The following is a 21,219-nucleotide window of genomic DNA, read 5'->3' as shown; positions in this document are numbered from 1 at the left end:
TATATATATATATAAACAGCCATATAATGAAAAATCTTTTTTATTCTATCTCTTGAAACAAAAACAGTACGCAAACACATATGCTCACGACACATCTGTTTACATCATAAATGACTACATAAGATATACCTTTTGTAGTTTGAGACACATTATATATTAACTCTCTCTTACAGCGAAAGATGAGGTGAAATGTCTGGTGTGTGACAGTTCCGGAGACTTGCTCGATCAGCTCTTCTGCTGTACATGTGGCCAGCATTACCATGGGGCCTGTCTGGACATCACTGTCACCCCACTGAAGAGGGCCGGCTGGCAGTGCCCTGAGTGCAAAGTCTGCCTCGCATGCAAGTGAGTATCCAGCTCACCTGGACATTAATTACTAAACACAGTTAAGTAATTAAATTCAGACATCTGGAGAATTTTAAAAAAAGTTAAACAAACTCTCTTCTGAAAATTGTACGCTTTTGCTTTGCATTTCTGCTTTTTTGCTTTCCCTTCTCTATTTAACTATATTCAAATCCACAAAAATAATAGTAGCTATAATAATAATTTTTATTCATTTGTTGGTCATTGGTATACTACATGATCTCACTAGACATTTTACATTTGCCAAGGCGAGTTTAATAAAGAGTTGTTTTGCATTTGCCAACATTGTTTTGCTGTTTTAATAAAATGGCAATTTTATGTTTTGTATGTCAGCATGGATAAAACAAGGCTATCCTTAGAGAATTGTGTTTTGTGCTGTTTTTTCATGCCAGCAGCCGCACGCTAACTATGACTGCTGGGAGATCCAGCCGACTGTTGTCAGACACCTTTAATGTGTGTTCAAGCTTTACTATATGTATATTTTTCTGAGGAGACAGTAGATCATAGAACCTTGACCTCATAAGAAGCAGGCATTTTTACAGTAAAAATGCAGTGTAGTCAAAATAGATTTACATTTTATTTAGCCTAAACACAGAATTCTCCAATATAACGTGTTGCTTGGTTGATTGGTGATTCTGGATCTCAAACACAGCAGAGCTGGGAGAGGCAGAACATGCATCCATCTCGATCGCTGGGTGAAAATGACAATAATGGCAGTGGCTCAGCTATGCTGTAAATATCAGATGACATTCTCATTTAACGTTGATTTGCATTGGCTGAAAATATAGGCCTGGAAATGGGTAAATCTCTTAAACGTCACCTCACCTTCTCTCAGCTCTATAAATCTCACTGTCTCCTCTCTGATTTACCACTTAGACAGGTTTGGGCTCTGAAAAGCCAAAGTGAAAGTGTTATTGGGAGAAAGTAATGGGGTGTTTGTTTGCCTGGGTAAATGTAAAAATGAGGTTGTATTTGGCTGAGGATTGGTGGCTGCGGTTAACGGTGTCTTTTTCTGTGGCTAACACTGATGTTGTCGGCAGATTAATCGATTTGCTCTGCAATAAAAAGCGCAATTTAAATCAACTCTTTACTAAAATTCACTGATAATATTGGAAAAGAGAAAAGAGTATGCTGTGCGTGTATAAGACCTTGGAGTAATTAATTGACTGTTTTTGATGTTTATCATTGATTTTTTTTTTTTAAAGCACATTTTTAAGTCAACAAAGCTCTCAACCTAAAAACAGAAGTACCATGTGAATTTAACCAGTCATCATGGTTCATAACTTGAATGTGACCCTGATAAATTTGTTAGGATTGGACAAAATATCTTATATCCTAATGATTTTTGGCACAAAAGACAAATCAATAATTTTGGCCCATACAATGTGTTTTTAGCTATAGTTATAAATATACCCCAGCGACTCAAGATTTTTGTGGTCCAGGGTCACATATATGTTTTTATACTGGAATGAGTGTGTAGGCAATGATATAATCCTTTTCTTTTTAGGAAGCACTTAACCGTCTAAGACATTTTGTTAGCAATCATGTCATTAAGATTCATTATTAAAAAGAAGAAACAAAATAAAGGTTGATCTATAAAAGAGAGGGCTAGATTACAGCAAACAACAGGTTATTTTGTCAGTCTGTTGTACTGGCTACTGTGAAATCCCATCAGTCAATTCTCTTTCCACATAACTGTACATTAAATATTAAATATCTTCTGATTGGCTAAAATCTTTTCACTTATGCCCCGCTTGTCACTGAAACCAAACTGTCCACTAGCTACAAGCAAACTGTCAACATTATATAGGTCAGAATGTCTTGTTAGCTTGAAATTTGCAAAAGCCCCTACCACTGTTTCTGGAATCTATCTTTAATCTACTCTCTTTTTCCCATCTGGTTTGTAGGAACCCAGGGGATGACAGCAAAATGCTGGTGTGTGACATGTGTGATAAAGGCTATCATACCTACTGCCTGCAGCCTGTCATGGACACAATACCCACCAATGGCTGGAGGTGCAAGGTAAGCTTGTATTTGTGTATGGACTACAACCAGCATTGTGACAGTGATTCTAGCCTGCTGTGAGTAGAGGCACACAGTGGTTTCATTTCTGCTTTGAGCCTATAACTCACAGCACACACACCTCTTTCTTTTCGGTATGTTTATGGACTGCGAGATTGAAGAGTGCATTGGTTTTCATCTCACCAGCATACTGTATATTCCCTCTGCATTGATGCTGGAGCTTGATTTAATCACCATGATGAATTCATTACCTTCAAAACACTTTAGTTTAATTATTCCTAATGTGCATGCTGTGCTAGACTGTTTTGATGCAGTTCTCCTGTACCTTCTCTTTGAAGACTGAGTTGCATGATTGAGCTGTGGAATATATGATTATCTCGACTATACGAGACTATGTCATGTTTACTTTCCTCCATATTTTAAATTGAACCAAACCAGTTAGCTCCCGGATGAAAATACCAAAAAACGATGTTCTGCTCGAAAGTTTGTAGTCAGATTGTCAGCAGACCCCTATATATCTCCCTTAAATAGACCTCTTACGTAAAAAGAATAGAAAAGCTGAATGAAATTACACATGGATCCCTCTCATCACTTTGTGAAAGTCGCCAAGAATCCCCACCTGTCATCCAGAACTCAGCACAGGAGTCTGTCCATCATCAGAGGCTTGACAGGGCCTGGAATTCCTGCTAAGGGTCTGTGGGTGGTTATTAGAGCCGATACTTGCCCCTCTCAGCATGTTGCAATTCTGCACTTGATGAGCTTTAAGTGCCTTTTATGTATGTATGTTTTTTAATTGACATGGGATTTTCTGATGCTTCGCTCCAATCGAGAGCTGTTGCAGACTGATGAACATGATTTTGAGGATTTATAAAGCCGTAATTATACTGTAGCTCAATCTAAATTGATTTAAGAGAGGCCGTGAAGTTTATAGTTCGCAATTGTTGAGGTTCAAGTATCATTGTCAGATGTGAATTGTTGTCAGATGAGTTTTGTGTGTGTGTGTGTGTGTGTGTGTGTTTTATTTGTAGCATTTATAATACTTGAAGCAGTTGGTCTCCTCAGCAAAGCAACAATACTGGCTTATATGAACGAATAATGCAGAATTAGAGTACACCACTGTACTGTTGGCATGACTGCTTGACTTTATTTGCAATTTATTTAAATATGGATACAGTGTCATATCAATATTAATGTAATGTGCACTAATGAATTCTATACTTAAAGGGATAGTTCACCCAATTTTTTTTAATTCTGTCATTAATTAATCACCCTCATGTCATTCTAAACAATTATTAACATAACTATCAGCGTCCAGAAATGTAGCAAGGAGGTCATTAAAATAATTCATGTGACATCAGGGGTTCAACTGTACTTTTACAAAGCTAGTTCTTACTGTTTAAAACAACACGAAGCTGAGCAAATGAATGACTGAATTTTTGGGTGAATCTCTTTAATAAAAATGAAAGTAAATGGTATTTTATTTCATGTTGACTTTAAATAGTTTTGCGGTCATCATTTTGTATAGGTTGCAGTGAATTGTGTGTTGTGTTTTGTAGAACTGCCGGACGTGTGCTCAATGTGGCATGAGGCCTAACGGCCAGTGGTCATCTAATGGTGTAATGTGTGAAGGATGTCAACAGCAGCATGATTCAGCACTGGTCTGCCTCATCTGTGGGCAGAATCAGGATTCTGGCGGCCCTCTGGACAAACACTCATGCTGCACTTGTAAGAGGTAGGAAATGACCCCTTCAGCTGTGAAAATATCACACATTCACAATTGACCTCTTGCTTTAATGAAACGGTTTCTTCATAATAACAATAGCTCACAGACTTCCATTAAAATGTTGTTTTATTAAGGTAATTTATTGTCATCCTTCAGCAATTGAGTGTTTGGTTTTTGAATGTTGGTTAAATTTAATTGGTTTCTTTGTGTTTGACACAAACTGAGTTAAACCTTGTTGCAAGGGAAAGTAGTTGAAATTGTTTTGATGCATCCTCAGTGGTGTTGCACATATAAAGTGTTTTTTTTTCTAAATACTCCCCTCTTTCAAATCTCCAACCAGAAACGCAAATTGTGGTACAAAAAAATGTTAGACTTTGTCCAGACTCCAAAATCAAAGGCCATCTTTGAAACACCTATCAGTCATCAAGTGTTGCTCCTATCTCTTTGAACGAGGAATTTTCCAGAATTGTTTGCAAAACTTTACGATTAAATTTCATGTTTAAAATCCCAAATAAAATCTCATAATAACTGTATAATAAATGTTGATTATTTTTCTCAAATTGTGTTAAAGCATATTTCTTGGGCTAGACCAGCCAGTGCACATGCGCAGTCCTAAACGCACATCTCAGAGCGTTGACTATTTCTATAGCAACCTGGACTTCTAACGGCAGCTGCAGTTGTGCTACCAATTAGCGATTGGCTCTTTTGCTCAGAAGGCAGGGCTTTGTGTGATAGAGCGGCCATATTGAGCTTTGTGTTTTTCCCCATTCAAAATAATACGAGTGACACATCTTGGGTATTCTATAGTCTTCGCCAGAGTCTAGGTTAGAACCGCAAAGCTAGTTTTGCGAACAATATCTGTGCTTAAATAAAGATTTTTTTTTTTATCATGCGCTATGCATTTCTACTTTATTTCCAGAACATTTCATTTGTATATGGAAATTCCTCTTTTTACAGGTTAACTATTAGGTTTAGGCAAAAGTGATTGATGATTGTTGTTTGTTTCTCTATCAGATGGGTTCATGTGGACTGTGAGAGGCGGGAGGGTGCTGACCCTGACACCCAGGTGCAAGATGGGTACACCTGCAGAGTGTGTAAGCAGGTAGAGGAGGAGAGCAGGCACAATCAGCCTGTCAGCAGCCAGGAGGCTTTGTTCACTGACCCAGAGCCAGCCGAGGGTGAGTTTACGTCTTACAGCACTTGATACTCTTCTGGTTGGGTTGTTATCCATACAGTCAGTAGTGTTGTAGAGTTCTGGATGCGGACATACCGCTCACCACAAAGACTCTGTTTACACCTGCATTTGTGTCCAGTCATCCAATCAGAGGTGGTCAGCTGAGACCAATTGTAGTTTACACCTGGCATTACCCTGCATATCAAAAATTTAAGAGTAGATCGTAATTAGTACTAAGTTTTATCTCAAGGAAATTAAAATATTTACACAATATACATTATGGGGTTATGTTTATTTTTCTTGATATTATTTATCTGATCAAATTTGCAGCTTTATATAGTGCTTGATCAAAACAATCAGCATAAATTTAATGCACAAACACACCTTGGTAAATTAAATTTTTTTATTGTGTTCTCCTAATTTGTGTGTTTAGCATAGCATTCAGAAATTTCTTTCTTTAAGGAATCTAGAGATTATTTTATTATTTTTTTATTACTATTATCATATAATTACATTTTAATATTTGAATAATAAAGTTATAATTTTTAATAAACATTTTAAATATAAAAAAGTTCTTCCATGAAAGAAGTATATTTAAGAGGTCAAATGTTTAAAAATCAACTCTCGTAAGGAGTTTTTAGGCTAGTTTATTTTGCTGTTTATTCTATCGACTGGTGTTCTGTGTGTGCCACTTGTAAGGTCCTGTAGATTGGTTCTTGTGATGTTAAGCACTCTTCATTGCTGATACAGAGACTGTTGCATTGAGTGTGACAAAGATGTGAGGTATGAGCCTCTCTGCTGTCACTGATTGTAATTACAGTGTGTTTGTCAGTTCAGCCAGAGACCTGTGCGTGTGAGCAGGTCGAGAAACACCGCTGCACATCTTAATGCATCTTTTAAAACTTGCCTTAAATGAGCGTTTTTTTTGTCATGTACACATTCTCCCTCTCTAGTACAGTTAAAGTCATGAAATAAAAATGACCCTGTTTACATTTTTGTTTCTCTTTGTAATCTTGACTATCCACCAATCCCTCTCATTTTCTCATATCAATTTTTCATTCTGTTTCACCTGACAATATGTCAGGTTATAAATAAGTCGTTTTGCAGATGCCATTTCATGTGGACTTTTTGGCCAGTTTTTGAGTCCTCCAATGAGAATGGAGTAAGACATTTTTTTTCTTTTTGTTGCATACTACAAAGCTCTCTAAAACTGCAACCAAAGACAGAAACTAATCACGTCCCAGCTAAAAGCAAATCTTATTTTCTTTGGGCCCTTTATTAGGAATTGTAATAAGAATGGACTCTTCCTGTAGCCTGATGGCTACGAGATGAATTTCCCATGTGCCTCTGCAGTGGTTACAACTGCACCTTATTACCAGTGATTTTTTTTTTTTCCTTCCTGTGGGCCTGTGGTGGGGAGTTGATATATGTTGGCATGTGGTTGGCAGAAAAGGATACAATCAGACCCGGCTGTAAGGGCTCTTTGTAAAGGCATTCATGCCAGCAGCAATGCACTGGGCCACTGCCAGCAGCTAGAGGAAGCAATCATCCCATTGTTGGGCCCCCAAGAGAGATGGCTCTAATCAAGACAGAGACGCCCACCTGTTAACCAACCCTACCACACCCCCGCTTCCTGATAAACACACACTGAGTGTACACATGCACACGTACGTACTAGGTTTTGTCACGACACCAGAATTTTCATAGCTTTCCATTTCTTCACGAGTTCTCAGTATCAATTATTACCACAGCACAGACTTGAACTAAGTAATTTGAAAAGAACTGTTAAATTTATATATTTTTAAAAAAAGATTAAATACATTGTTGTTGAGGTTTTTTTTTTAATTTTTAGTACCAAGTGATTCTCAGTGAAATAAACATTGGTGTAATAATAATAAAGAGATAATTATGCAACACTAAAATAAAAAAGCAAAAACAAAGTGAATGATAAAGGCCGAGCAAGAAATGCAGTCGCTCACTAGCTTTAATCACTCTATAAACAAGCTATTTATTTCTACTTTTCCTGGATATTATAATTATTTTACTCCACATAATAGGTTTTTTGAACATGTTCACACCACTGGGCTTTACATATCGGTGAATTGAGTTAAGGTAGATTGTGGGGCATTTCTGTCATGGACAGATGCATTTGGAAATACACAAGTTGAAACGCTAACAAATTCAAGAACACTGAGATGAGAGACCGTTCTGGATTCATCTTTTGTTTGTTCGTTGAAGTTTTATACACAAGCAGAGGATCTAGGGAAGTGACCAAAATGTGCAGATTGTATGGGTTTGCCAGCTTTCTTCACAGTGCAATAAAAAAGGGGATTAAACATCTTTCCATACTGAAATTCTGTTGCACTGGTGAAATGCAGATAGTTGTGTCAGATGCTTTAACAGCTGTTTATTCAAAGTTTATCACACCAATTTTTTATTATTTAATTTTTTTTTTGTTTGAACAAGACATATATCAGATGTTGATGATTTGCCATGTTACTTAAATGTGAGTTTGGCAAAGTTTTTTTGTTTGTTTCGTTTTGTTTTTTGCACATAAGCAAGAAAATATTTAGTCTTAAATTGCTTACTGCTTAATATTAATATAGCATGTTGTTAGCAAAACCAAAAGTGGAGAAACACACCAGAACCATGAGCAATTGGATCATTCGTAACAATTTAAAATGCATGAATGTGGCCATTGGACTTCTGACAGACAGTGACATCACTGTACTTCCCAGAAACAGTTTATGATGCTTCATTTACTTGAAGTAAACATTGATCCATCAACTAATTGGGTACTTTTGTGGATGACTAGTTGACTAGTAAAAAGGAGTTATCTTGTTGGCTCTAGTGTTGTTTAGAAATTGAAGTAACAGTACTTTTGACATCTTTAGTACCTTATTGGTAGGTAATTATAGAACCTCTTTAGTCTAATGACAAAATGTTAGAGGGAGTATTTTCCCAACGGTGCAGTAATTTGACTCCACAACCAATCTAAAGTCTTTTTGTTGCCATGGATGCGTGATGCCATCAGTGATTCATCCTGACACGGCTGAAAAGAACCACAGTCACGCTTACTCACATGACCCAGTGCACAAACAACACAATCACCTGAGCACAGATGGCTGATTGTAGCTGCTGCGTAGCTGCTTTGAGATCTGCTTCTTTCATGATGTTATGAAGTGTTAATCTGTTAGGCTGGAGGCTAGAGCCCGTCTGATGTCATACCCACATTGGGAATGGTAAATCCTTTAAGTTCATCTGATTTGCTCTCAGACAGCGTGCAATGCTACCAGGTGACACTGTCAGGTGAGTATTGATGAGTGAAGTCAGAGAGAGGGCTTATGGGAGTTTGCAGAGCCAGAGGCGTACCCGATCAGCAATAATAGGTGTTTGAAACCCAGCATCAGTGTGCAGAATCAGCCAGACAGCAGACTTGCTATGCTCTCTGGAGTACGAATATGTTGGTATCCTGTTTTAATCTCCTCTTCTTTGTCTATCCAGTCGGACTGTAGTCATTGCGCATCAATGCCTTGTGACCTCAGCAGCCTTTCCTCTTGTTTGAACTCTGCATGTCCACTGAGGTACCCCGAGGCTTGTTTACATGCTGTCTCTACTGGGCAGCTCAACTAGTCTTGAACCTCTGTCTTTCCCCAGTGGCGAAATGCACTTTTTTTTGAGGATCACACTATATATAACTTTTTAAACATTTCTGATTTTGTATGTTTTAATGGGCCTCAATTAGCGGTGAAACTCACACTTGAAGAAATCTAAAACAAATTTCTAAATATGTGAATCCTTGGCCATTATCCAGGCCTTCATCAGACATATGCCCAAGCCGTAAAGGAATAATTCATGCAAAAATTATAATTATTTTAATTACTTTGAAGCTCCATAAATTGGATTATTTAATCGCATGTACTGTGTCGTAAAACTAACCTATAGGCCTTTGGGGGGTTATCACATGTCCTTTGAAGCAGATTGATAGGTTATTGTAACAATCATTTTTTTATATTTTTGTAATAAAAATGATGACCTAAATAACATGAACTGTGTTCGTCTGAAAGAAGAAAGTCATATACACCTAGGGCGGCTTGTGGGGAAGTAAAATATGCTGTATTTAAAATTTTTGGGTGAACTGTTCCTTTAATCAGACTTTTTAACCAATAAAGTTCTTGAAGAGTGAGTGTTGCACCTTTTTTAATTGGAATATATTTTTGATTTTTGGTTGCACCTTCTCTTTTGTTGGTAGAGCGCCTCTTTACAGTATATATAAAAAAAGAAATATTAATACCATGTTTTTACAATGCATATTATATTGTAAATATAATCCATCGCCTGCTACTATCTTGGTTGACAATCTAAGTAGTGCACCTTAATGCTGGTTGCCACCTCCCAAAAAAACAACAACAACAACTGTAGACTATAAACTGTAAACAACTACTCTATACAAAATCATGCCAGAGATGATATGACAGATGAAAGTGAAATCCTCCACTTGCACCACAGAAATGTTAGCTTGCCAATGTGGGAGTTTTCTGAGGTCTGTAAAAAAATACAATTCTAAAAAAAATTTAAGTCAATTTAATTAAAAAAAATTGTAATCAAACTGATAATTTTAACAATACAGTTTGTCATAGAAGACATGGTGATTTACATGTGCATCTATGTAGGTATGTGTAGATGCAAGTATTTATTGTAGCGTTCATTGTAGCACAGCAGTCTGGGGGAGGGGAAGATATTCTGTAGACCGTGACTTGTCCGCCTGGGTTAAAAATAGCTAGGAGCTCTAAACCATTGAGGCTTTCATCTTCCCTGTGCTGCTAGTGGATTGTAAGTGTAGAGACATTATCAGGACACCGCAACCAACCTAACTTCAGCTCTCTGAATGATGGCTGTTCATGAGTCTTTGATGGTTCTATAGTTTCTTAGACCCCAGGTTAGATTCAGGTTAGATTAATGATGTTTTATTGGCATGATATATGGAGTTTACATTGCCAATGTATTAAAGGTGGTCATACAAAATAGGATTTCCTTGCTCTTTAAAATAAAATTGATATGCTGTGCAATACAATTTTATATCATTCACTTTAATCTCTTCCCCAAGCAATTAACTGAAGCTAAGTTATCAAAAGGATTTATTACAAATTGTCAATGCCATTAGCATTTACACATCAACACCTATTTTTAAATGTTTTCTGACTGGCTAAAGTAAAGCATCCCATGTTCATATATAATATATATTATATTATATTATATTTGATCATGTGATGCTTTACTTTGTGCATGTGGGTTCTCATTTATCCTACAGCCTATCAATTTTGGTTTGTTGTTGCAGAAATTCTTTTTTCTAAATTTGAAATTCTGCGTATGTATGGCATTTGAAAATTGTTTGTTTTTGTTCTAGCAGTTGTTTTGAAGTCTTGCCTATGAGTGATTAAAAAAAAGTGCAGAGGCTTGTGTTTGTTTGAGACCATCTCAGCAGTGTCTAACAAGAGCAGGGCTCGTAAATATGTTGTCATGGTGATGCCAGGCACAATGGGCTGCAGTGGCAGCTGAAGTATTCCTGTTCCCTGTTCAGAGTGAGGGAAGCATAAATGTATGGTGGAGGAGGAGGCAAATAGAACACTGTTGAATTCGATATATATACTGTGGATATAGAAAAAATCTGATTAATGATAGTATAATTTTTTTAGTTGCTGTTCATTTTTTTGATCAGTCATGCTATGTTGATTGGGACCAATTTAGTATTGCAAAATAGTTATGATAAAGCAAAGCAGTTCAAATCTCACGTGTGAGTGATCAGTTTGAATATAGCTCTATTATTAAAGCTATTAAAACTGAAAATCTCTCAAGATCTCTCAAGGTTTTTTTTTTTTTTTAATAGTTATAGAAACCTCAGGATATGAATGGTATCTAAATTGTTGCTGGTTTGATTGTGCCTTTTGAGTAATGCACTTCCCAGGTTGCTCCAGGGTCGTTGAACATGTAATAAGTTAGCGGTGCCATTCTGTGGCATAAGTCACGTAAAAGTCTCAGAAAAGTATTGTAACCATATTTGTGTGAAAAGACCTGCTGTTACATTATTTCGAGCAGTTTACTAACTGTTGGTCCAGTGTTCTGTGTGTCAGATTCTTTGGAGCATGTTGCGATGCAGTTTGAGCAAAGATAATTGGAGTTCTGACAACCAAACACAAGCACTTTATTTTAATTCAGAAAAACAGTGAATCAGTGACAATAGGTTCCATGATGAAGACAATTTTCAGCAAAAATTTAATGTGAATCTACACATTTTTTTTTTTTCTCAACCCTTTCTCCTCCAGATGTCTTCATGGCTGTTGAGGAAGTAAATGAAGCTGAGGAGGAAGTGGCGTTAAAGCCAGAGGCCAGAACTAGTCCACTTCCTACTGTGCCAGAAAAGTTCCTGTCATGTAAGTTTTTTATTTTTATTTTAGTCAGATCATATCTACACAGCAAAGTGTTTTTAGCCACACACTACAGTGTTTGTTTTTTTTTTTTTGTTTTTTTTGTGCAGCTGCTGAACCTGCCCAGGAGATCCAGGTTACTGTCACTCTGACAGAGGGTTCCGAGCCTCCTCCTTGCACCTCCACTTTAGTGGGTGTACCCTCCCTCTCCTTTCAGGCCACGTCCACTACTGAAGACCATAACCCGGAGCACAGTCTTATTGGTGCTTTGGAAATGGGGAAGGAAACTGAGGATAAGCTGCCTGATAATACAGAGGATGAACCTGAAGCAGATGTTTCAAAAGCTCTTCCTGCTTTGCCAACCAAAGAAACTTCCCCCAAACACTCTCAAGCACAAGAGGAAGAACCCATGGATGTCTGTCCCTCAGACGCCTCCAGTAAGAAGGATAAAAGTATGGCAGATGTCCCTGAAACCCAGAGTGTTGTTGAGGAAATTGAACATGGACAGAAGGAAGACAAACAAGAGCACGAAGAGGAGAAGGGAGAAGATCCTGAGGTCTCTTGTGTTTTACCTGAGCCTGATAGTGTCCCACAGGTTGCAGAATGCAGTCCTACTGTGGAAATGGACACTACACCTGTCAGTGACCACAGTTTCTCCAGTTTCAGCTCTCCCATTGAGGATAAGAGCCTCGTCTTGAAGCATTCCCCGGGACTGTCCTCTGAGGGCTCAACCAAGTTGACCCAGTCCCCATTTTCCACTGAAGCCTCACCAAGAGAGATGTCTCAAAGCCAGACACCAACCCATGGCTTGAATCTTTCTGGATACAGCCCCAGTGTTTCTAACACCACCTTCTTCCCTCTTACACCCAAGATAGGTATGGGAAAGCCAGCCATCTCGAAGAGGAAGTTCTCTCCAGGAAGGCCTAGGGTAAAGCAGGTAAAACTCCTGGTTTTTGGCCTTTCTTTCTTGCTTCTTGGCTCCTTTTTTTTTTTTTTTCTCTGTCTCTTTAGGACACTGATTCTGTCTATGATCCACAGTTTTCAGCCACACAGTAATTACTCCTTTGCTCTCCATGTTCCTTCGTCACATTGATTAGTGCCAGAGCGTAGCGTGTATTAATTAACATGGAAAGGCTCTTACTGTGCTCTCGCTGGCTCAGTCTCTGCTTCACTCACTCATTCTTTTTCCCGCTCTCTCTCTTGCCTCCCTATTCCCCCACTGCCCTTCTCAAATACATCACTCACAGTATCCTGGGAGAGAGGGGGCTGGGAGTTGGCTCTAGAGCCAGGGGTTTATGCTAGTGGAACATAAAGGAGTCTTTTTGGAGGTGTGTAATTCGGATAACTGCTCACTGAGCTGGAAAGCACAGCACAAACCAATTTCCCCTTTGAGCTCTGGAGCAGGGAGGATGCTGAGAACTCCTTTTTAGGGCCTTCTAACTTGTCATAAATCTAAATTAATCCTGGCATCGCAGTGTCTTTGTGCCCAGTAGAGTAAACTTCAAAGTACAATTAATCTAAGCATTCTTCGAAACAAAGATTAGTGTGTGTTAGTTCCCGCTGATGCAAACCTTGGCATTTCACTTTGGGAATGCTTTCAGTATCAGTGATCTGATTGGCACATCATACCACAGTTCCCATTGGGGCTTAGTCCATATTTCATCTATGTGAGTACGCAAATCAGATGTGAATGCTAGCGATGCCAAGCATAAGAGTAAGTTCACCCAGGACTAAGTAATCTGTTATCAGTTACTTACTTTATCCGAACCCTTAAGACACAAATAAAATATTTTTAATGAAAAATTTATTTTAAAGGAAGAAAGATTTCTGTCTCTTCATTTGAAAATCAGCTATGACTATGATGTTTCAAAGTGTTCATAAAGACAGAATTTCAGTGTTTTACTATCTCTTTATATGATGAGCAGATACTGTTTAGACCGTTTGGACCATGTTAAATATGCTAAAAGATCATTTGTGCTTACTTGGCAGTTGAGAACCAATGATATTTTTTTTTCTCGCAGCTTTATTTGTTGTGGCTGAAGCTAGCATGTTTGTGTCTCCGCAAAAACCAACAAGGTTTATTTCTTGCGTGTCTTGCAGGTTTGAGGTTTTCACCGTTTGAACTCTATGTATATGTAAAGCCTAAATGAAATCTCTTCTGCGAAAAATGTGAATTAAATAACTTGATTCATATTGATATTAAAAATACCTTACTTTGTATTGTTTGTATCTGAAAGGCAATCGAAAGTAGTGATGTGGGTTTTTTTTATGTGCTGTAAGCATTTACAGCTGTTCCAGTGAACTCGGTATCAGCAAAACCTGACAAAATCTTTCACAGTGAAAGAACGTTACTGATCGACTAAAACCTGATTCTCTTTTTGTTCTTTATACGGTATAGGTTCGTAACAAAGTCTAATATAGTATGTCAGAACATCTGATTCAGTGATATCTGTCAGGTATTAGGGATATTTTTTTTTGTTTTTCAAATAGCTGGCTATAAACCTATTTAACAAAACATGCTTAGCAGTTGCATTTGGATATACTTCATTTTTGTAAAATCAAATGAATATGAAGAGTGTATGTGTGTCTATATATGCTAGTTTCTATGGCTCTGGTCGCTTTTCTCTCTGGAGTATGCGCCATCTGGGCACAGTGTAATTTGAAGGGTGGGCAGCTGTCATTGGCTCCAACTGAGATTTCCGGTTTGGTGTGTAAAAATGCCTTCATGAGTATGTGCACGCCCCTGTGTTATTCTGTGTGTGCGTATGAGAGAGCAAGATTTCGTTTTGTTGTGCAAATGAGCTTCTAGCGTTTCATCGTTTTCTTGAAGTAACTCCCGCTGATTCTCTTCAGAGACGATCAGGCATGCCTTACGCTCTGAATTTTGTAGAACTTTCCAAGTCCTATAGGTATTATCTTGAGTTTTCATTCGGAAATATGTATCTCTTGGCTGAAAAAGATTTCATATTACCACATATGTCTTAGTAAAGTGTCTCTTGGGCACCTACCATATAAGCTTAAAGTGTTCCAGCTCTCCATTTATTTTACATTTGTACTTGTTTATTTTGTAATGTTTATTTTGAAAAGACTCACTGATGGAAATTAAGTATGAAGACATGCTTCTTCCTTAGCACACTCTTACTGAGCTAACATTGCATGGCTGTCAATAAGCAATTAATGAATCACCAATACCAACTCCATTTTTCTTATTGTCATTACTACTATTTTTTGTTTTTTGTTTTTTTTGTTTTTTCACGGGCATGTTGGCATGATATTTGTTTCTCAGTTGCCTCCCTCCACTCCATACTTTAATGAGAGTTTTTCTTTCTTTCTTTCTTTCTTTCTTTCTTTCTTTCTTTCTTTCTTTCTTTCTTTCTTTCTTTCTTTTTCTTTATTATATGTATTCTTTGTTATAACAGTGTTTAGGTCTTGTGCCTAAAGAATTTAAGCACTTTTGTTTTATTGGGAAGCAATGTTCTGAGTTCAATGCAAGTTATGATCTATCTACATTAAAAAAAAAAAATGCAGAAAATAATGTAAAGATTTTGAAATGATGGAAAAGAGTGCCGTCATTGGCCAGGATTTTAAGGCTATTTTTAAAATCTTTGCAATATTATGAAACAATATTATTTTGCCATGTAATCAATAGCATATGACACTGTTGTCCACAGATACTAAGTTGTATTGGATCTCAGACATGCATTTAAAGTAGTGGTTTGGGACAAAACGATACATGACAGAGAAAAAAGGCAACAACCCGTGGCTGGTATTTATTATTTATAATTTAGAAATAATTTTAATTTTGTAAAACAAAAAAGGCCTTGCGGTGATTGTGTTATGCATTGTAATTACACTGACTAACCCTCATTAGCTCGTTAAACAAGCTAAATGCTCCCCATGACGCATTGTGCTTTATGAAATTCTCTATTTACCTCAAAGAGCTGCTTGTTGTCATGCTGACACGATCACGCTTGTTTAGTACAAACAAATAAACAAGGTTGTTTCCATGGAGGCATAATGACACTTTATATGTGGATCCTCATGTTTTGTTTTTTTGGGGGGGGGTTTTGTCTGTTTGTAAGGGAATTTAGCAGACATTCCTTCAAATTGGAACTCGCTCAAAGCAAATACTCATAATTGCTTTTCTTAAAACGGATATTTTATTCTGTATAATTCTGTCATGTTTCAGGAGTTTGTCCCAAATGTAATATCTCACTGTATTGGCTTGATATGATGCATTTGTGTAGAAATATTGCATTCATCTGACATGCTGTGTTGTTCTTGCTGGATTCACATTTATGTTGCTGCATTTTGTCACCCCTCATCTTCCCCTCATCACCAATACCCCTCCCCCTTTCCGTCTCTTCTTCGCCGCTTTACCTCAGGGTGCATGGAGTAACCGTAGCGCAATGAGTTCGCCCTCTTGGTCTCCAGAGCGCTCGGACGCCTGGGACAGCCCTAAGACCAGGCCGATGCACGGGCTGCCCATCTGGACCATGAGATTGGTAAATGAGGGGAGGGTGTTGAAGGGTTTTTAAGGTGGGTGTGTGTCGTAAAGCAGCACCTGGTTTAGTCTAGAAAGAAAATTCAAAAATGGTAAAGGAATTATGGGTGAAAAACACAAGTGAGTATGACTCTGTGGTGGTTGTTGCTCAAAAAACGTATGTTTGTTACTAATGTAGAATTCAGGCCTTCATAATATGTGACTATAAAGATCATGAGGGTAAAACGTGTCATGCTTCTGACATTATGAATTTTAATTTTTTACTATTTTAACCTGACATACTGTCTCAAAAACATAATGACTGTGGCATAATGAGATGCAACACCCTAGCACAAAGGCTTTTATTTGATCCATATTATATGATTAAAAAAAGGTTACTGGTATTTGGAATCAGGGATGCATTGAACGAGGACTGTAATAATGTACGCAGTTGACTATAAATGTTCCCCCAATCATGATTCATCACCTATTATTATTACTAAAAAAAAAACTAAAAACTTTTCGTAATCATATGCTGACATAAAGCAAGGCCATGCGACCAGGTTTATCCAGTAACCAATCCCCTTTATAATTCACTGATGTTTTGATAGACAAATACAAGCTTCATTCCTCATTTTTTTATTACTGGATATTAAAGATGAAATACATAACAATACAAAGGTCAATGCTTTTGTTTAATTGTTTTATGTTTTCATCATGTTCACATTGTATATTAATATAATTAATATTTCATATGATAGCATGTTCATTAAAAAAAAAACTGCACATATCTACAAATGCATGTGCACGAGACTCGAGAATTGCATCCTTCCCATTGCAGCAGTATCTCGTCAGAATTGCTGTTCTTCTCTGGCTGCGCTCGAGCAGATTTAGAGGAGTGCCTTCCTTAACCTTCGTCTATTTTTTCCCTCTCCATAATTCATTTCTGCACAAATTAGACTCAGACTGTAAAGGCGACGGAGTGCGCCAGGCTTCCTTAGGCAATCTCTCTAAATGAAGTTGACGTCTCCTGTCTGAGTAGTGCTGCTTGGCTACAGTGAGGTAATTACCTGGGAGGAAGTGGGAATTGGGCCAGAGCTTCAGCCTCGATGCAAACGCAACGTGACACCTTCAGAAGCAGGGCGAGTTGGCAGAAGCCTGGCCTGAAATGTGATCTGTAAGTCAGTGTAGTGTTCAGGGAGTTGGGCTGAACCTCAGAGGGTCAGGTCTTGGGATGGATGGATGAGTTTGTATCACAAACACAGATGCATCGGGTTTGGTGCCTTCCAGAAAGTTTTCCACCATGTCAAGCTAGGTTATAGGTGGATTCAGGTAATTATTTTTTCTAAACAGCTCAAGCATTTTCAGCGAAAACGGTCAAGCAATAGCAATTTATGTGGATTTCTATGTGTGCTGGACAAAATAGCAAATTTCTGTGTAATTTTTTTTAAGCTTTTTTGTTATATATAATATGTAATAAAAAAGATAAAAAAATGTTTAATGCTTAAAGGGAAAATCAAAATTTGAAATATGAAAAGTCTGTCATTAATGTTGCCTTTATGTTGTTCCAAATCCGTGAGTCCTTTGTTCATCTTCGGAACACACATTAAGATAAATATATTTTTTTTAATGTATTCTGAGAACTCTCTGATCCTCCGCAAGGATACTTACATGATCAAGGCTCAGAGACCTAGCAAGAGATTGATAATTGATAATCCATGTATCTTAATTTATGTTCCAAAGATGAATGAAGATCTTACAGGTTTAGAGTTATTAAAGACAGAATTTTAGATTTTTGGGTGAAGTATCCCTTTAAGAGTAGCTCTTATTTTGTTATGCTATTAACAATATTATTGTCATGATTTAGAGAGAAATTCTATTTCATAATAATCCATAGATGACTTAAATAACTTAACAATAAAATTGTAAATATTTCTTAACTTGAGTGCGATTTAATATTTTTTTCTTCTTAAGTCAGTATTTCTGAGTGATAGTACAGAAACAACAACAAAGCTAATTTCAACAAGAAAATCAAACTTACCACTTTATTGAGGTTTAAATCAGCAATTCCATTATAATACAATGAGCAGGTGCAAAAAAGTGGCCTACTGTCACGGTGTGAAGAAAACTTAATAGCCAGATATGAAGCACAATAATATTATTGTGATATTCCAATGTTGGCTTATGTTATATTGCCAACAAAATATTATTTGATTTAATATCTCCATCGCCCTGTTGGCTATGAGTATTTGCTCACTATTACTGTACATTCACACTCCTAAAGTGGGCCGTAAGAGAAATTAAATAATATCCTTTCTTCCTGTCTCTGTCTGCTAGGGTCGTGGATCTGGCTTTCCTGGAAGGCGGCGACCCAGGGGAGCTAACCTGTCTGGGAGAGGTGGCAGAGGACGCTCCAGGCTAAAGACGGAGAGCAGCCCTGTGGTGACCCCTGGGGTATGAAGGCCCCACCTCTACAAGCATAAATAAAACAGCGCTCAGATGTGCTTAATGTTCACATTAAAGCCTGAGAAATGCACTCACGCTCAACAGAGCTTCAGCAGCAGTTCCCGGCCCAAATGGCCTTTTCAAAATAGCAAATGCTGACATTTCCCCCAACACAAACGACTTGGGATGGGGGAGATTGAGCCAGCATGTACTTGGCTGCCAATATGATAAAATAAGCAATTTTCTGCAACCATCCTGTAGGTTACACGCACAATGAAGATGTTGTCTTAACTTTGTCACAGTAATGTACAGTAATCTAACGGTCTCGTTAGAGTCTAATGCCACAGTAAATTGTCATGTAAAGGCATGTTTGTGAGAATTTGGGTGAATTTTCACTATAACAAGCTTTAAATTTACACTATCCATACCTATAAAGCCCATTACACCAGCTAAACAAAGCTGCTTTACTTTTCCTCCATTTGTGAGTTGAATACATTGAGCATATTTTTTTAATTTAGAGGATATTAACACATAATGAATAATAATATGGCCCTGCACTGGAGAACCAAATCTGCAAGCAAGGCCTATTTTTACAGTGCATTGCAAGCTTAAAGGGATAGTTCACCCAGAAATTAAAACTGTCATCAATTACTTACCTTCTTCTTGTTCCAAATCCATAACGCTGTTTCTCATCTTCAAAACACAAAGATATTTCTGTTTAACCCTGAGAGATGTCTGTCCATTTTCACCAGCTCCTCCAAGAAGCAATTTTTTTATTTCCTTTAATCATTTTTTGAAGTGTTCTGTGTATAATGTTGATCATTGTTTATGTGTGAAAAGAAATCTCTCAAGTTTTGGAGAAAATGTCAATATTTTGTTTTATGTTTTATTTAAGTTTTATGGTCTTGCGAGTGATTATAATTAAGTATGTGTCCCTTTAAGAGAAGCTGTGCCCATTGTATGCAATGGTTAAAAACTACTATTCAAATAGCCTAACATCAATTAGAAAAAAGGTGTTGTCCATTACTGTTTTTAATGCTAAATATATATTTTTTTATCTAACATTTTCACTTGCATGATTCCATTGAAAAATTATATCATTTGACAAATAGTATAGTAGTATGTTATAAACAGCTAAACATGATCTGAGCTAATATAAAAAATGTTATGTGCTCCGTTACAGGTGAGCTTAATGGATTCTCCTTATGTGGTAAAAGAAGAGGAGGAGAACTCCATGCACAACACTGTTGTTCTGTTCTCCACATCGGACTCTTTCACACTTAAACAAGTTAGTATATGAGTTCAGTCAAAATTGAAAAAAAAAAAACTCATCAGAAACATGACCCTGCTAAAATGTGAGCCTTAGATTCAATTGGTATTTGCATGGGTGTAAGAATTACCTTCACTGGTGGATGTCTGCTCTCTCTCATGCCTTCAGGACATGTGTGTGGTGTGTGGAAGCTTCGGTCAGGGTGCTGAGGGCAGACTGTTGGCCTGCTCCCAATGTGGCCAGTGCTACCACCCCTTCTGTGTCAACATTAAGGTAAGACCCCCAAACCCCCACCCCAATCAGTCACACCTGACCCCATTCACTAGCACCATTCATAAGATGTAATGGTGTGAATTATGAGCTGCTTTTATCTGGAGTGAACGTTAATGGTGTGTGAGATAAGTGTGACAGGTCAGTGTGTGAGAGGACCTGGATGAAAGCAGCCCGAGGGTAATGAGTAAAATGTTAAGAGGATTATGAAGCACACTATAAAGGCCGTGTCTTATGTTGATAGAGTAAAGCAGAGATTTTTATCATGTGAAGACAGCAATGACAGAAGAATACATCAGGGTGCTTTCGGTATCTCGCAGCGCTTTGAGATATGCCAAGTAGAGCAACTTCCTGATCTTCATTTAATATAAGAAGCCCAGATGGATTCTACTGATTTCTTTTTTTTTGCAAGGTTCTGAAATCTGCTGAGATTAATGTGAAGTTCTACACACACAGATTGAGTGTGGGCCTGATTAAGGACAATTAAAGTAATAAACCTCAAGTGGTGGTGCATTAACGTGATTGTTGGTCGTGGAGAGTGGCTTATTAAGTGTCTAAAATGGCAGCTACAGCGTTATGATAAATACACTAGGGTTCTATAAATGTATTCATATTGCACTTTTAAACGAGCGTAATTATTTATTTATTTATTTGTTTTTTAAGATTTTCCCTACCAAAGAAGCAATGCAATTAACTGATTGAATAATTAAATTTTTTAATCGCTGTTTTTGGCCTAATTTTATTTTTTTTTGTCCCCTTGAATCCGTGTCACCTGAGAGAACATGTACCACTTGTTGGGAATCTATAATGCAGTTCATTAGCTAATCTGCAGGCTGTTTAAGGTTGCCAAGCAACATACAGTTATTCTTTGTCTGTTCTTTTGTTAATGAATATAGAATTCAGCTGATGGATATTCACAAGTGCAGATGTATCAGCTATTTTACAACAGCTTGGAAATATGTACTTATAAATGTGCACAACGTAAATATATGCGTATATGTGTACATTTGTGTGTGTAAAAAACAAACAAAAAAAAAATATATA

The 21,219-nt window shown here is 37.4% G+C and overlaps 1 protein-coding gene across 1 annotated transcript in view; it reads left to right on the top strand.

Annotated features, from left to right (window-relative positions):
• LOC122330206 (histone-lysine N-methyltransferase 2C-like) overlaps nt 1–21,219 on the top strand; it is a 111,939-nt gene that overhangs the window by 32,950 nt on the left and 57,770 nt on the right. The window contains exons 9-18 of the mRNA XM_043227069.1: nt 174–345; nt 2,271–2,385; nt 3,942–4,117; nt 5,123–5,286; nt 11,606–11,713; nt 11,818–12,644; nt 16,093–16,212; nt 18,528–18,644; nt 19,819–19,923; nt 20,074–20,178. Coding sequence (XP_043083004.1) covers nt 174–345; nt 2,271–2,385; nt 3,942–4,117; nt 5,123–5,286; nt 11,606–11,713; nt 11,818–12,644; nt 16,093–16,212; nt 18,528–18,644; nt 19,819–19,923; nt 20,074–20,178 — 2,009 coding nt within the window. The remainder of the gene's footprint in view (nt 1–173; nt 346–2,270; nt 2,386–3,941; nt 4,118–5,122; nt 5,287–11,605; nt 11,714–11,817; nt 12,645–16,092; nt 16,213–18,527; nt 18,645–19,818; nt 19,924–20,073; nt 20,179–21,219) is intronic.

This window comes from Puntigrus tetrazona, chromosome 24 (assembly GCF_018831695.1).
Source record: "Puntigrus tetrazona isolate hp1 chromosome 24, ASM1883169v1, whole genome shotgun sequence".
NCBI lineage: Eukaryota > Metazoa > Chordata > Actinopteri > Cypriniformes > Cyprinidae > Puntigrus > Puntigrus tetrazona.
This window is presented reverse-complemented; position numbering and strand designations above follow the sequence as displayed.